Raw genomic sequence first — 16949 nt, 5'->3', positions numbered from 1 at the left:
CATGTTGGCTGAGCTGGCCTCGAACTCCCGACCTCAGGTGATATTCCCATCTCAGCCTCCCACTCCAGGACAGGTGCGGTGGCTCACGCCTGTAATCCCAGCACCTTGGGAGGCCGAGGTGGGTGGCCAGGCAGCCCCCAGACAAGTCAGTACATTGCATGCATGGTCCACTCTTTTGTTTCTGGCCCAAGGGAAGAGCCAAGGTATGGGAGGTTTTTTCCTGGTTGAACCATGCTTTGCTGGGGAGGGAGAGGGACATGGGCATGCAAAATGCCACAAACTTTCCTAGCACTTTTGATAGACTATGTTCTTGGTTAGGCATTGGCCTGGGCACTGAAGCTTCTTAATTCGGCTCTAGAGTTCTCACAGTGATATTCTGGTCTGTATATGGTTGTTAATTCAGTGTCTCCATGGGGTAACAAGGGCCTGGAGCTTCCTAGTCTACCATTTTGCTGATGTCTCCCAGATTGTTCCTATTTAAAGCCCTCTGTTATTTCACTCCTATCTGGACTAACTGCTTCCTAGGTGTGCTATTCATTGTAATCTTGGGACTTCAATACTCTCCTGGATTAAACCTGATGTTGCCTGAATCCCATGCCTCCCCCCTTTTTTTGATTACTTCCTCATTCCTTTGATATACTACCTCAGGTAACCTCCTAAGAAACAGGGTATGAGGATATATTTTCAAATTCCTGCATAGCTGGAAATGTCTTAATTGTATCCTCACACTTAACTGATAGTTTGGCTAAGTACAGAATTCTAAGTAATTTGTTTTAGCCAATTGCTTTAGGTGAGCAGACAAAAAGATGGGGATCCATTAAATTAAACTTGGGGATCCTTAAAGGTCAGAATGTGGAAGACCTTCTTCCTGTAGCACCAACTCTGCACTAGCTGTCTTTGTTTATTACAGAGAGTTCATTCAACGTGTTTTTTTTTTTTTTTTTTTTTTTTTGAGACAGAGTTTCGCTCTTGCTGCCCAGGCTAGAGTGCAATGGCATGATCTGGGCTCACTGCAACCTCCACCTGCTGGGTTCAAGCAATTCTCCTGCCTCAGCCTTCCGAGTAGCTGGGATTACAGGCATGTGCCACCACACCCAGCTAATTTTCTATTTTTTAGTAGAGACAGGGTTTCTCCATGTTGGGCAGGCTGGTCTCAAACTCCCAACCTCAGGTGATCTGCCCGCCTTGGCCTCCCAAACTGCTGGGATTACAGGCATGAGCCACCACGCCTGGCCTCATTCAACTTTTTTAGACAATACATTCTCTGACTTTTTGCCTGAAGGTAGGTAACCTGGCTACTGATCCTTCTGCCCTCAGCAATGAAGAGGTTGGCTGTTCCATCCACAAACTTTCAATAAATATCCAATAGCCCACATCTGACTCCTGCCCTCTATTAGATATTGTGTTTCTAAATCCAAGACCTCTCTGGTGCTCTAAAGTGAAGATTCATCCTTCCTTGGCTGTAGCCTCTCTACATGTATGTGGCTTTCTCTGCCCAGCTCATCAGTCATCACTCTTACATTCTCTGTAGGTCTCCCTAATCTTCATTCAAATCTACTATCCTTCCCCTTTTTTCATAGCCATGAATTTATAACTTTCTCTATTCATTTACTATTATTTTTAATGGGATCTCAACGAGAGGGATAAGTAAATATACTAAATCTTGAATTGGAAGATAGCACATACCATTTCAATAGGAATTTTTTGGCAGGGGTGGGAGTATCAGGAGGGAATAATGGTGTAGACTTTATTACCAGATTTACTGTCACTTTTCTTTTTTCTTTTAAGACAGGGTCTTGCTCTGTCACCGAGGCTGGAGTACAGTGTTGTGATCATGGATCACTATAGCCTTGACCTCCTAGGCTCAAGCAATCCTCCTGCCTCAGCCTTCTGTGTAGCTGGGACCACAGGCATGCATCACTATGCCTGGCTAAATATTCTATTTTTATTTTTGTAGAGACAGGGTCTCATTTTGTTGCCCAGGCTGGCCTTGAACTCCTGGGCTCAAACTGTCCTCCTGCCTCGGCCTCCCAAAATGCTGGGATTACAGGTGTGAGCCGTGGCACCTGATATCACTTTTCTTTATAGTTAAAACTTCCCCTACAGAAGATATAATCTTATAATTGTTGTTACCTCTTCCTCCATGACATAGGTGAGCAGTTTCCAGTCCCACTCCACTGTCTTGGCATTGGCTGGATGTAGCCTGAAAGTCAAGTGAAATCAATTAGAATTATGGAGAATTTAGCGGAAGAAGAGATAGGATCTGAAGGTGATAGAAGGAAGAAGCCTCTTCTTATCCTCCGTTATCCTCCATGCTCTTGCTCACTTTCTGGTATCATACCATGTCAATCTGAGAGTAGTGGAACTTCATTGTTTTTTGCTACCCAGTATCCACTCCCCTTTTGGAAAGCTTTAGTACTATAATTTTGTCTTAAGAAACCAACTCTTCACTACTCTTAACCAACTAGTTTTACCTACCAGAACCCCAAAATGAAGTATGTGGCTTTTTTAGCCAATCGTGCTGTTCTACCCCTCAGTTCACGGTGATTGGCTCAAAGATATGGTCATGTCTCTCATTAGGCCAATTAAATCCTGCAAGACTCAATTTCAGAACTCTTGGGTGACTATAAAGGAAGCAGACACTCTTTCCCACTGGAAGTGTCATAAAAGCCTGAGGCTGAGAGGCTACCACATGCAGCCCCAAAACAGAACTGAGGCTGAGAGGCTACCACATGCGGCCCCAAACAGAACTGAGGCTGAGAGGCTACCACATGCGGCCCCAAAACAGAACTGAGGCTGAGAGGCTACCACATGCGGCCCCAAAACAGAACTGAGGCTGAGAGGCTACCACATGCGGCCCCAAACAGAACCGAAGTAGAGCTGCAGAATGAACCCTGGTAACCATTTTTGTATACTGAATCAAGTCACATCTCACTCCTCGGTTTCTAGGTTTCTAGTAACACGAGCCATTAAATTCTCTTTTGGCAGTAGTTAAGGTCTGTTTGGACTGGGTTTCCTATCATTTGCAATTCAAATAACACTAATATACTAAGTCACCCACTGTAACGGTTAGGTTAAAAAAGCCTGTCAAGAGAAAGCTATGCCCTGAGTCCAAGATCCCTAGAAGATTCGCCAACAGCCAGAGGTTACGGTTCATACTGTTGAATTTTCATGAGAAGCATGTAGGCCTCCTTTAGGACATCCACAGTCTCAGAGCCACTGAGCAAGATTTTCTGGATGATGTGAGCCACGATTTCTCTTGGTGGGTAATGCTGGGGTGACACAAAGTCCATCAAAAACTGCACAGTCCCCAGAGGAAAATTCTCTTCAATGGTATTTGTTACCATTCTTAGTCTTCGATGAGGGATGGGTTCTAATTTTTGACCCTTGTTCTGTAGAGATTAAAAAGAAGGAAATTAGGAGGGATTTCTTTTTTTTTTTTTTTTTTTTTGAGACGGAGTCTTGCTCTGTTCCCCAGGCTGGAGTGCAGTGGCGTGATCTCGGCTCACTGCAAGCTCTGCCTCCCGAGTTCACGCCATTCTCCTGCCTCAGCCTCCAGGGTAACTGGGACTATAGGCGCCCACCACCACGCCCGGCTAATTTTCTTTTGTATTTTTAGTAAAGACAGGGTTTCACGGTGTTAGCCAGGATGGTCTCGATCTCCTGACCTCGTGATTTGCCCGTCTCAGCCTCCCAAAGTGCTGGGATTACAGGCGTGAGCCACGGCACCGAGCCGGGATTTCTATAGCATACAAAAATAAGAGGTTCTAGAATAGGTTGAAGATAGCAAAGTTTTCCAGGCATTTGAAATATTTCATGATTAAAAAAAAAAAAAGAGGACGGATGCAGTGGCTCATGCCTGTAATCCCAGCACTTTGGGAGGCCAAGGTAGGAGAACTGCTTGAGGTCAGGAGTTCGAGAGCAGTCTGGCCAACATGGTGAAACCCCGTCTCTACTAAAAATATAAAAATTAGCCAGACGTGGTGGCACGCAACTGTAGTCCCAGCTACTTGAAGGCTGAGACATGAGAATTGCTTAAACCGGGAAGGTGGAGGCTGCAGTGAACCGAGATGGAGCCACTGCACTCCAGCCTAGGTTGACAGGGCGAGACTCCAAATCAAAACAAACAGACAAAAAAGAGCTTTATCTAAAAAACTTTTAATGACATGGGAAAAAGCTTATATAAAGTTAAAAAATCAGAATTCAAAATTGTACATATAACATGATTTCATCTATGTTAAAATATAGCATAGACAGAAAAATACAAAAGGCTCAACAGGTAGCCTAGGTTGATTTTGGGGTGAGGGTAACTAGAGACTTAGGGATAGCTGTGATACTATATCAGATACTGAAATAGATAAGAAAGAAGTTTTAAATTCATTTTGTTGTTAGGAGAAGAATTCCATTTTTTTTTGTGAGAACAGTAAATATTAAGTTGCTTCTTCCCCCAAAAAATATGTATATAAAGACTGTGAGAGAATATGTGAAAAGTGATTTTCTATTATGTGGGTGGTAGAATTAGCGGTGATTTTTTCTCTATGTGCCCTTCTATATTTTTCAATTTTTCCATAACACACTTATTACTTTTATAACTAGAATTAAACAATTTTAAAGTTTGATATGAGGGTTTAATAACAATAAATTTGGAGCTCTTAATTTTTTTTTTTTTTTTTGAGATAAAGTCTGGCTCTGTCACCCAGGCTGGAACACAGTGGCATGATCATGGCTCACTGCAACCTCTGCCTCCCAGGCTCAAGCCATCCTCCCACCTCAGCCTCCCAAGTAGCTGGGACTATAGGCGTGTGCCACCACGCCTGGCTAATTTTTTTTGTATTTTTAGTAGAGATGGGGTTTCACCATGTTGCCCAGGCTGGTCTCGAACTTGTGAACTCAAGTGATCAAGCCTGTCGTGGCTTCCCAAAGTGCTGGGATTATAGGTGCGAGCCATCATGTCTGGCCTTAAACAATTAATTTTTTTTTTTCTTGAGATGGAGTCTCACTTTGTCGCCCACGCTGGAGCACTGTGGCGTGATCCTGGCTCACTGCAAGTTCCGCCTCCCGGGTTCACGCCATTCTCCTGCCTCAGCCTCCAGAGTAGCTAGGATATAGGTGTGTGCCACCATATTCAGCTAATTTTTGAATTTTTTATAGAGGGGGTTTCACTATGTTGCCCAGGCTGGTCTCAAACTCCTGGGCTCAAGCAATCCACCTACCACGGCCTCCCAAAATGCTGGGGTTACAGGCGTGAGCCACTGCGCCCAGCACTGAACACTTAATTGATCCTCAACTAGTTCTTACAATAATCTTAGGAAATACATACTATTATTATTCCTATCTTATAAATAAAGAAACTGAGATTTGGAGGGTAAGCATTTGTCATACAACAAATGGCAGAAGCCAGTTTCAAACACACGTGGCGTAAACTTCAGAGCCATCCTCTCAACCCCTACTCCCCATAAACAACAAAAATAATGTGTATATGTTAAAAATCCCAATTGTTAAAATATGTAAAATGCCTATGTATAAAAAGGCAACTGGGAAGGAAATACATCAAATTATTCACAATAATAAATGCTGTCTGGGCCGGGCGCGGTGGCTCACGCCTGTAATCCCAGAACTTTGGGAGGCCGAGGTGGGTGGATCACTTGAGGTCAGGAGTTCAAGACAAGCCTGGACAACATGGTGAAACCCTGTCTCTACTAAAAGTACAAAAAGTTAACCGGAAGTGGTAGCGGGCGCCTGTAACCCAGCTACGCGGGAGGCTGTGGCAGGAGAATCGCTTGAACCTGGGAGGCGGAGGTTGCAGTGAGTGAGCTGAGATCGTACCACTGTACTCCAGCCTGGGTGACAGGGTGAGACTCTGTCTCAAAAAAAAAAAAAGAATGAGCTAGTGGTCAGGCAGAGGCATAAAGAAGGAGAAGACATACAACATAATAGAAGATGTAATAATTTTAAAAAAGAGAAAAAAAATCATTCTCCAAGGTCAAATCAGTGTGAATCCTTGGCTCCTGCCTACCTGGATCACTGCTTGAATGAGGAGAACATACCTTTTGACATTGAACTGTTTCAAGCTGGTTTTCTTAATATGGGGGATGGGATGTACATAACTAAAAAACACTTCATATGGTGGAACTTAGCCAGTTATCTTCCCTGACACATCTAGTTTACTTCTCATAAATCAATGATGACCAATGGAAAGTGCATTCCAACTCATGTCTTAAAATTGAATTTCCTCCTCCAAAGTCAGCAAGTAATAATTTTGGAGGCCCATAAGTGATAGAGTATTATTATCTCTGTGATATAGAAGCTGTAATAAGGGCACCAGGAAGGGAAAAGCATAGGAGTTGAAGATAAACATTTATTTATTTTTTTGAGACAGAGTCTTGCTCTGTGGCCAAGGCTGGAGTGCAGTGGTGCAGTCTCAGCTCACTGCAACCTCCGCCTCCCAGATTCAGGTGATTCTCCTGCCTCAGCCTCCTGAGTAGCTGGGATTACAGGTGCATGCCACTACATCCAGCTAGAAGATAAGAATTTACATAAGGCCTACGATGAGCCTGACACCCTGACACTTTCACGTATGACCCTGTGAGGTATGTTATTACTTCCATTTTACAGATAGGAAAGCTAAGGCTCAAAAAGGTAAAGTGCCCTGCCGGGTACGGTGGCCCATGCCTGTAATCCCAGCACTTTGGGAGGCTCAGGCGGGTGGATTACAAGATCAGGAGATCAAGACCATCCTGGCTAACACAATGAAACCCTGTCTCTACTAAAAATACAAAAAATTAGCCGGGCGTACCAGGCGCGGTGGCTCACGCCTGTAATCCTAGCACTTTGGGAGGCCGAGGCGGGTGGATCACGAGGTCAGGAGATCGAGGCCATTCTGGCTAACACTGTGAAACCCCGTCTCTACTAAAAATACAAAAAATCAGCCGGGCGTGGTAGCGGGCGCCTATAGTCCCAGCTACTCGGGAGGCTGAGGCAAGCGAATGACGTGAACCTGGGAGGCGGAGCTTGCAGTGAGCGGAGATCGCGTCACTGCACTCCAGCCTGGGCGACAGAGCGAGACTCCGTCTCAAAAAAAAAAAAAAAAAAAAAAAAAATTAGCCGGGCGTGGCAGCATGCGCCTGTAGTCCCAGCTGCTAGGGAGGCTGAGGTAGAAGAAACTCTTGAACCTGGGAGGCGGAGGTTGCAGTGAGCCAAGATTGTGCCACTGCACTCTAGTCTGGGAGACAGAGCAAGACTTGGTCTCAAAAAAAAAAAAAAAAGTAAAGTGACAGTTTTTAAGTGTGGGGCTAAAATTTGAACCCAGATCTGGGCCTCTACACTGAATGGGTCTTCACAAGTGGAGGAAAGATAAGAAATTTCATTTATGCTTGACCTGTCCTCTCACGCATGGACTCCAGTCACACTGACCTTCTCCTAGGCCTAGGGAAAGGACACCTAATCCCTGAGGGAAGATGTTAGCTCACCTCTCTTGTGTCTTTATCCGGTATTAGCGTCTGAAAGAAGAGGTGATGAACCGGAGGTCGTAAGAAGTACTTCAGTCTATGCAGGCATGGTCTGTTGTACAACCCACCTTGTGGTGTTCGTGATTGTACGTGGGCAGACCCAGGTTTGGCAGGCTCTGACAGTGATATTTCTTTTCTGGCTGGGGTTTCCATGACAGAGAGCCAAGGAACTTTCTCTAAGGGAGTTTCAGACTGTGGGCTGGGAGAGCAGCTTGGAGAGGACAGAGCTGAGATATCCATAGGCATGTCACGGTTCTGTACATCATTCTGGGTAAAGTCAGGCCTGTCTCCTGTTAAGTGAGGGATGTCTCTAGGTGAGTGTGTCACGTCCCCTGATGAGTGTGGCATGTCTCCAGGTGAATGTAACACATCTCCCGGTAAGTGTGGCATGCCCCCTGGTGACTGTGGTGCATCTGGTGACGGTGAAACATAACTTGGTGACTGTGGCACATCTCCTGGTGACCCTAGCATGTCTCCTGGTGACTGTGGCACATCTGGTGATGGTGGCATGGTTCCTGGTGACCGTGGCACATCTCCTGGTGACTGTGGCATGTCTTGCAGGTATGCCACATCTTGTGGATGTAATATGCTTTGAGGCGGGCCTGGAACATCTTGAGGTAGGCCCAGAGAGTCTTGAGGTGGGCCTGGGATATTCTGCCGAGGGCATGGCACTTCTTGAGGTGGGTGAGTTAGAGCTGGTAGTTGGCACTGCATGGTTTGTGATGGGCATGACAAGGCTCGTGGTGGGCATGAGGCGGCTCGTGGTGGACATGGTGAGGCTCTCGGTGGGCACGGCAAAGCTTGCAGGGGGCATGGCAAGGCCTGTGGTGGGCGAGACACATCTTGCTGTGGGCATGGCAAGGGTGCTTTTTGATTGCTGCTGCTGCTGCTGCTGCTGCTACTGCTGCTACTATTATTGCTTGTTGGGGAGAGGGAGCTAACATCTGAAGACAGCTGTAGACTTGCCAAGAAGCTGAGGTTCCCTGTGAATGTGGCTGAGCTACAATTAGGCTCTGTTGGATAAACAGAGCCTCCGCTGATGGATGTAGCGGGTGGGGGACCTACAAAGGTGTTTTCTTCCACTAGGTCCAAATCTACAGGGTCACTGTTAATGAGTCTCCGTGCTGTAGGCTGAGAGCTTCTGTCCACCTGCCCTTCCATCACTGCTTTGCCAGAGAGGCTGGCACATGTCTGAAGACTGGTTGGTTCCTTCTGGGAAGGAGTGACAGGTTCTAAAGTTAAGTCAAGAGTGGCAATAGGTCTATTTTCTCCCTCAGCTCTTGTCAGGTCAATCACATACAGTCCACTGCGATCTTTTGTCCTTGGTCTGGTCTCTCTAGTTAAGTCAATGAAGTCCTGTTGAAGGATTGTGTGAAGAGAAGAGGTCAAGATGGGAGTATTAGCTTTATCTGAGACGACTTAAGTCTTAGCTTTTAAGGATAAGCATTACTTTACCATTTCACCTCACTGATAAGTTACACATCTTGTATAACATAAGCAATAGTATTGCCAAAGCTGTCAATTTCTATACCTTCTTAAATTCTCCAAATGCCACATACGCATGACTAGGATCATAGTGGGATTTTTTTTTTTTTTTCTGGTCCAAGGAGGACAGGGGAGTAGTAGGAGATATTCCAACCTTAAGTCATAAAGTCAAAAGCAACCTTTGTTTGGAAGGTCAAATACACAGGATAACCTACAACAAAAGCTAAATTTTAAGAAGTGAAGCAAATGTAAGAGAATCTATGTGCTAAGAACATGCTGAGTATTTTCACGTATCTTTAATTTTCACAATGACCTGATAAGGTAGGCATTATCAATCCATCATACAGATGAGGAAACTAGAGTTCAGAGGGGTTAGGTTATCTACCTTAAGATTATACAGCTAAGTAGCAGAGACAGACATTCAAACACAGATCTGTCTCCTTCTTTCCCTGTGAGGGCCTAGGAATGTACAACTTGATTCAATATGTAATCAACCTAGAAACAGATATGAAAGATAATATAACAAGGGTAATAAAACCAATAGTGTAAGTCGGAGCCCTAAGTAAGTAAATTAATGAAAACTTCCGATCTCTACTTCCATTCCTTGGCAAATTGATCAGGCTATTCACAAAGCCTAATGATACAGTACAGAGGTATTGTAATCAACCTCTGTACCACGAGCCTGGAAAAATATTGCTCTACCTTCTGTCTTCTCACTTACTTGGATACTACTGCCACTGGTACTTTAGGGCCCTGAGGCTAGCATACTATTGCTGCTATCACAGCTACCATGCTATTTCTCTTAATAGATGGTCACCATTGTTAACAGCACCAAAGCAGAATACAGAATTCTCAGTGGGTCAAGTGAGAAGTTGGCATCCTGGAATAGGGATTCCCTCATCCTGGAATAGGGATTGCTTGGTGAAATCTAATGCCTCATTCTTAGGAAGCAGCCATATAGTATCACCACCTTTGGTGGCTTGGCTCTCAATGGCAAGAACTGAACATAAATAGCTGAAAGGCCATCAAAGGTCTGAACTCAACCCCTCTCCCATAGCCAACTGCTAAAATGCAACATCACCAGGTCTCTCCCATTTATTTATTTATTTATTTATTTATTTATTTATTTATTTATTTATTCTTGAGATGGAGTCTCGCTCTGTTAGCCTAGGCTGGAGTGCAGTGGTACAATCTTGGCTCACTGCAAATTCTGCCTCCTGGGTTCACGCGACTCTCCTGCCTCAGCCTCCCAAGTAGCTGGGATTATAGATGTACACCACCACACCAGACTAATTTCTGTATTTTTAGTAGAGATGGGGTTTCACCATGTTGTCCAGGCTGGTCTCGAACTCCTGACCTCAGATGATCCCCCCGCTTTGGCCTCCCAAAGTGCTGGGATTACAGGCACGAGCCACTGTGCCTGGACTATTTAAAACCCATCACCGGCTAGGCGCAGTGGATCACCTAGGGCCTAGGAATGTTTGCTTTTGTCCTTTTACCTGGAATGACTATCATCCCTTTGATTGTTTGGAGTTTCTTGTCTTTCAAGACACAGCACAGACACCACAGAAGTGATCCTTCCAGATCACTTCTCCCCGCTGGTTAAACTAACCCATTCCTCTATCATGTCTCCACCGAATCTATGCAAACCTCTCTATTTATCCTCAAGAATTTAATGATATTGAAAATAGAAATGTATTTTTACTTCATTTTCCAATTGTCCATTGCTAATATAAATATACTTGATTTATGTATATTGATACTGTATCCTGCAACCTTGCTAAGTTCACTAGTTTGAGTAAACTTTTTTTGGTCGATTCCTTAGGATTTCTTTTTTTTTCTTTTTTTATGCTTTCATTTTATTTTTTTAAGTGTTTGCTTACATTTTATTTTTATTTATTTATTTTTAACTTTTTAAAAAATTATTATATTTTAAGTTCTAGGGTACATGTGCACAACATGCAGTTTTGTTACGTATGTATACATGTGCGATGTTGGTGTGCTGCACCCATTAAGTCGTCACTTACATTAGATACATCTCCTAATGCTATCCCTCCCCTAGCCCCCCACCCTACTACAGGCCCCGGTGTGTTGATGTTGCCCTTCCTGTGTCCAAGTGTTCTCATTGTTCAATTCCCATCTATGAGTGAGAACATGCGGTGTTTGGTTTTCTGTCCTTGCGATAGTTTACTGAGAATGATGATTTCCAGCTTCATCCATGTCCCTACAAAGGACATGAACTCATCATTTTTTATGGCTGCATAGTATTCCATGGTGTATATGTGCCACATTTTCTTAATCCAGTCTATCAATGATGGACATTTGGGTTGGTTCCAAGTCTTTGCTATTGTGAATAGTGCCACAATAAACATACGTGTGCATGTGTCTTTACAGCAGCATGATTTATAATCCTTTGGGTATATACCCAGTAATGGGATGGCTGGGTCAAATGGTATTTATAGTTCTAGATCCTTGAGGAATCGCTACACTGTCTTCCACAATGGTTGAACTAGTTTACAGTCCCACCAACAGTGTAAAAGTGTTCCTATTTCTCCACATCCTCTCAAGCACCTGTTGTTTCCTGACTTTTTAATGATTGCCATTCTAACTGGTGTGAGATGGTATCTCATTGTGGTTTTGATTTGCATTTCTCTGATAGCCAGTGATGATGAGCATTTTTTCATGTGTCTGTTGGCTGCATAAATGTCTTCTTTTGAGAAGTATCCATTCATATCCTTCGCCCACTTTTTGATAGGGTTGATTTTTTCTTGTAAATTTGTTTAAGTTCTTTGTAGATTCTGGATATTAGCCCTTTGTCAGATGGGCAGATTGCAAAAATTTTCTCCCATTCTGTAGGTTGCCTGTTCACTCTGATGGTAGTTTCTTTTGCTGTGCAGAAGCTCTTTAATTAGATCCCGTTTGTCAATTTTGGCTTTTGCTGCCATTGCTTTTGGTGTTTTAGACATGAAGTCTTTGCCTATGCCTATGTCCTGTATGGTATTGCCTAGGTTTTCTTCTAGGGGTTTTATGCTTTTAGGTCCAACACTTAAGTCTTTAATCCATCTTGAATTAATTTTTGTATAAGGTGTAAGGAAGGGATCCAGTTTCAGCTTTCTACATTTGGCTGGTCAGTTTTCCCAGCACCATTTATTAAATAGGGAATCCTTTCCCCATTGCTTGTTTTCGTCAGGTTTGTCAAAGATCAGATGGTTGCAGATGTGTGGTATTATTTCTGAGGGCTCTGTTCTGTTCCATTGGTCTATATCTCTGTTTTGGTACCAGTACCATCCTGTTTTGTTTACTGTAGCCTTGTAGTATAGTTTGAAGTCAGGTAGCGTGATGCCTCCAGCTGTGTTCTTTTGGCTTAGGACTGTCTTGGCAATGCAGGCTCTTTTCTGGTTCCATATGAACTTTAAAGTAGCTTTTTTTCCAATTCTGAGAAGAAAGTCATTGGTAGCTTCATGGAGATGGCACTGAATCTATAAATTACCTTGGGCAGCATGGCCATTTTCATGATATTGATTCTTCCTATCCATGAGCATGGAATGTTCTTCCATTTGTTTGTATCCTCTTTTATTTCCTTGAGCAGTGGTTTGTAGTTCTCCTTGAAGAGGTCCTTCACATCCCTTGTAAGTTGGATTCCTAGGTATTTTATTCTCTTTGAAGCAACTGTGAATGGGAGTTCACTCATGATTTGGCTCTCTGTCTGTTATTGGTGCATAAGAATGCTTGTGATTTTTTGCACATTGATTTTGTATCCTGAGACTTTGCTGAAGTTGCTTATCAGCTTAAGGAGATTTTGGGCTGAGACGATGGGGTTTTCTAAATATACAATCATGTCATCTGCAAACAGGGACAATTTGATTTCCTCTTTTCCTAATTGAATACCCTTTATTTCCTTCTCCTGCCTGATTGCCCTGGCCAGAACTCCCAACACTATGTTGAATAGGAGTGGTGAGAGAGGGCATCCTTGTCTTGTGCCAGTTTTCAAAGGGAATACTTCCAGTTTTTGCCCATTCAGTATGATATTGGCTGTGGGTTTGTCATAAATAGCTCTTATTATTTTGAGATATGTCCCATCAATAACTAATTTATTGAGAGTTTTTAGCATGAAGGGCTGTTGAATTTTGTCAAAGGCCTTTTCTGCATCTATTGAGATAATCATGTGGTTTTTGTCTTCGGTTCTGTTTATATGCTGGATTACATTTATTGATTTCCATATATTGAACCAGCCTTGCATCCCAGGGATGAAGCCCACTTGATCATGGTGGATAAGCTTTTTGATGTGCTGCTGGATTCGGTTTGCCAGTATTTTATTGAGGATTTTTGCATCAATGTTCATCAGGGATATTGGTCTAAAATTCTTTTTTGGTTGTGTCTCTGCCCGGCTTTGGTATCAGGATGATGCTGGCCTCATAAAATGAGTTAGGGAGGATTCCTTCTTTTTCTATCAATTGGAATAGTTTCAGAAGGAATGGTACCAGCTCCCCCTTGTACCTCCGGTAGAATTTGGCTGTGAATCCATCTGGTCCTGGACTTTTTTTGGTTGGTAGGCTATTAATTATTGCCTCAATTTCAGAGCCTGTTATTGGTCTATTCAGGGATTCAACTTCTTCCTGCTTTAGTCTTGGGAGGGTGTATGTGTCCAGGAATTTATCCATTTCTTCTAGATTTTCTAGTTTATTTGCATAGAGGTGTTTATAGTATTCTCTGAGGTTAGTTCGTATTTCTGTGGGATCGGTGGTGATAACCCCTTTATCATTTTTTATTGCCCAGCTCCTGGATTCATTGATTTTTTGAAGGGCTTTTTGTGTCTCTATCTCCTTCAGTTCTGCTCTGATCTTAGTTATTTCTTGCCTTCTGCTGGCTAGCATTTGAATGTGTTTGCTCTTGCTTCTCTAGTTCTTTTCATTGTGATGTTAGGGTGTCAATTTTAGATCTTTCCTGCTTTCTCCTGCGGGCATTTAGTGCTATAAATTTCCCTCTACACACTGCTTTAAATGTATCCCAGAGATTGTGGTATGTTGTGTCTTTGTTCTCATTGGTTTCAAAGAACAGCTTTATTTCTGCCTTCATTTCATTATGTACCCAGTAGTCATTCAGTAGCAGGTTGTTCAGTTTCCATGTAGTTGAGCGGTTTTGAGTGAGTTTCTTAATCTTGAGTTCTAGTTTGATTGCACTGTGGTCTGAGAGACAGTTTGTTATAATTTCTGTTTTTACATTTGCTGAGGAGTGCTTTACTTCCAACTATGTGGTCAATTTTGGAATAAGTGTGGTGTGGTGCTGAGAAGAATGTATATTCTGTTCATTTGGGGTGGAGAGTTCTGTAGATGTCTAGTAGGTCTGCTTGGTACAGAGCTGAGTTCGATTCCTGGATATCCTTGTTAACTTTCTACCTCATTGATCTGTCTAATGGTGACAGTGGGGTGTTAAAGTCTCCCATTATTATTGTGTGGGAGTCTAAGTCTCTTTGCAGGTCTCTAAGGACTTGCTTTATGAATCTGGGGGCTCCTGTATTGGGTGTATATATATTTAGGATAGTTAGGTCTTCTTGTTGAATTAATCCCTTTACCATTATGTAATGGCCTTCTTTGTCTATTTTGATCTTTGTTGGTTTAAAGTCTGTTTTATCAGAGACTAGGATTGCAACCCCTGCCTTTTTTTGTTTTCCATTTGCTTGGTAGATCTTCCTCCATCCCTTTATTTTGAGCCTATGTGTGTCTCTGCATGTGAGATGGGTCTCCTGAATACAGCACACTGATGGGTCTTGACTCTTTATTCAATTTGCCAGTCTGTGTCTTTTAATTGGAGCATTGGGCACATCTACATTTAAGGTTAATATTGTTATGTGTGAATTTGATCCTGTCATTATGATGTTAGCTGGTTATTTTGCTCGTTAGTTGATGCAGTTTCTTCCTAGTCTCGATGGTCTTTACAATTTGGCATGGTTTTACAGTGGCTGGTAATGGTTGTTCCTTTCCATGTTTAGTGCTTCCTTCAGGAGCTCTTGTACGGCAGGCCTGGTGGTGACAAAATCTCTCAGCATTTGCTTGTCTGTAAAGGATTTTAATTCTCCTTCACTTATGAAGCTTAGTTTGGCTGGATATGAAATTCTGGGTTGAAAATTCTTTTCTTTAAGAATGTTGAATACTGGCCCCCACTCTCTTCTGGCTTATAGAGTTTCTGCCAAGAGATTAGCTGTTAGTCTGATGGGCTTCCCTTTGTGGGTAACCCAACCTTTCTCTCTGGCTGCCCTTAACATTTTTTCCTTCAATTCAACTTTGGTGAATCTGACAATTATGTGTCTCAGAGTTGCTCTTCTCGAGGAGTATCTTTGTGGCATTCTCTATACTTCCTGAATTTGAATGTTGGCCTGCCTTGTTAGGTTGGGAAAGTTCTCCTGGATGATATCCTGAAGAGTGTTTTCCAACTTGGTTCCATTCTCCCCGTCACTTTCAGGTACACCAATGAGACGCAGATTTGGTCTTTTCACATAGTCCCATATTTCTTGGAGGCTTTGTTTGTTTCTTTTTACTCTTTTTTCTCCAAACTTCTCTTCTCGCTTCATTTCATTCATTTGATTTCTCGCTTCATTTCATTCATTTGATCTTCAATCACTGATACCCTTTCTTCCAGTTGATCGAATAGGCTACTGAAGCTTGTGCATGCATCATGTAGTTCTCATGTCATGGTTTTCAGCTCCATCAGGTCATTTAAGGACTTCTCTTCATTGGTTATTGTAGTTAGCCATTCGTCTAATCTTTTCTCAAGGTTTTTAGCTTCTCTGTGATGGGTTCAAACATGCTCCTTTAGCTAGAAGAAGTTTGATTGTCTGAAGTCTTGTTCTCTCAACTCGTCAAAGTCATTCTCTGTCCAGCTTTGTTCTGTTGCTGGCGAGGAGCTGCATTCCTCTGGAGGAGAAGAGGCACTCTGATTTTTAGAATTTTCAACTTTTCGGGGGGAGGAGCCAAGATGGCCGAATAGGAACAGCTCCGGTCTACAGCTCCCAGCATGAGTGACGCAGAAGACGGGTGATTTCTGCATTTCCATCTGAGGTACCAGGTTCGTCTCACTAGGGAGTGCCAGACAGTGGGCGCAGGTCAGTGGGTGCAGCGCACCATGCGCAAGCCGAAGCAGGGCGAGGCATTGCCTCACTCCGGAAGCGCAAGGGGTCAGGGAGTTCCCTTTCCTAGTCAAAGAAAGGGGTGACAGACGGCACCTGGAAAATTGGATCACTCCCACCCTAATACTGCGCTTTTCTGATGGGCTTTAAAAACGGCGCACCAGGAGATTATATCCTGCACCTGGCTTGGAGGGTCCTACGCCCATGGAGTCTTGCTGATTGCTAGCACAGCAGTCTGAGATCAAACTGCAAGGCGGCAGCGAGGCTGTGGGAGGGGCGCCCGCCATTGCCCAGGCTTGCTTAGGTAAACAAAGCAGCCGGGAAGCTCCAACTGGGTGAAGCCCACCACAGCTCAGGGAGGCCTGCCTGCCTCTGTAGGCTCCACCTCTGGGGGCAGGGCACAGACAAACAAAAAGACAGCAGTAACCTCTGCAGACTTAAATGTCCCTGTCTTACAGCTTTGAAGAGAGCAATGGTTCTCCCAGCACGCAGCTGGAGATCTGAGAACGGGCAGACTGCCTCCTCAAGTGGGTCCCTGACCCCTGACCCCTGAGCAGCCTAACTGGGAGGCACCCCCCAGTAGGGGGAGACTGACACCTCACACGGCCGGGTACTCCTCTGAGACAAAACTTCCAGAGGAACGATCAGACGGCAGCATTCGCGATTCACGAAAAACCACTGTTCTGGAGACACCGCTGCTGATACCCAGGCAAACAGGGTGTGGAGTGGACCTCTAGCAAACTCCAACAGACCTGCAGCTGAGGGTCCTGTCTGTTAGAAGGAAAACTAACAAACAGAAAGGACATCCACACCAAAAACCCATCTGTACATCA

At 43.7% G+C, this 16949-nt stretch overlaps 1 protein-coding gene across 5 annotated transcripts in view; it reads right to left on the bottom strand.

The window, feature by feature from the left end:
* SIMC1 (SUMO interacting motifs containing 1) overlaps positions 1 to 16949 on the bottom strand; it is a 102990-nt gene that overhangs the window by 44743 nt on the left and 41298 nt on the right. For 4 of the 5 annotated variants that reach the window (XM_016954259.4, XM_016954260.4, XM_063810865.1 and 1 more), the window contains 3 exons: positions 7470 to 8864; positions 3160 to 3392; positions 2134 to 2203 (listed from right to left, as the gene is read on the bottom strand). In XM_016954259.4, the coding sequence (XP_016809748.1) occupies positions 2134 to 2203; positions 3160 to 3392; positions 7470 to 8864 (1698 nt within the window). The remainder of the gene's footprint in view (positions 1 to 2133; positions 2204 to 3159; positions 3393 to 7469; positions 8865 to 16949) is intronic. The other variant, XM_016954261.4, reaches the window with a different exon arrangement.

This window comes from Pan troglodytes, chromosome 4 (assembly GCF_028858775.2).
Source record: "Pan troglodytes isolate AG18354 chromosome 4, NHGRI_mPanTro3-v2.0_pri, whole genome shotgun sequence".
NCBI lineage: Eukaryota > Metazoa > Chordata > Mammalia > Primates > Hominidae > Pan > Pan troglodytes.
The sequence above is the reverse complement of the archived record's forward strand: the minus strand, read 5'-3'. Positions and strand labels throughout refer to the sequence as shown.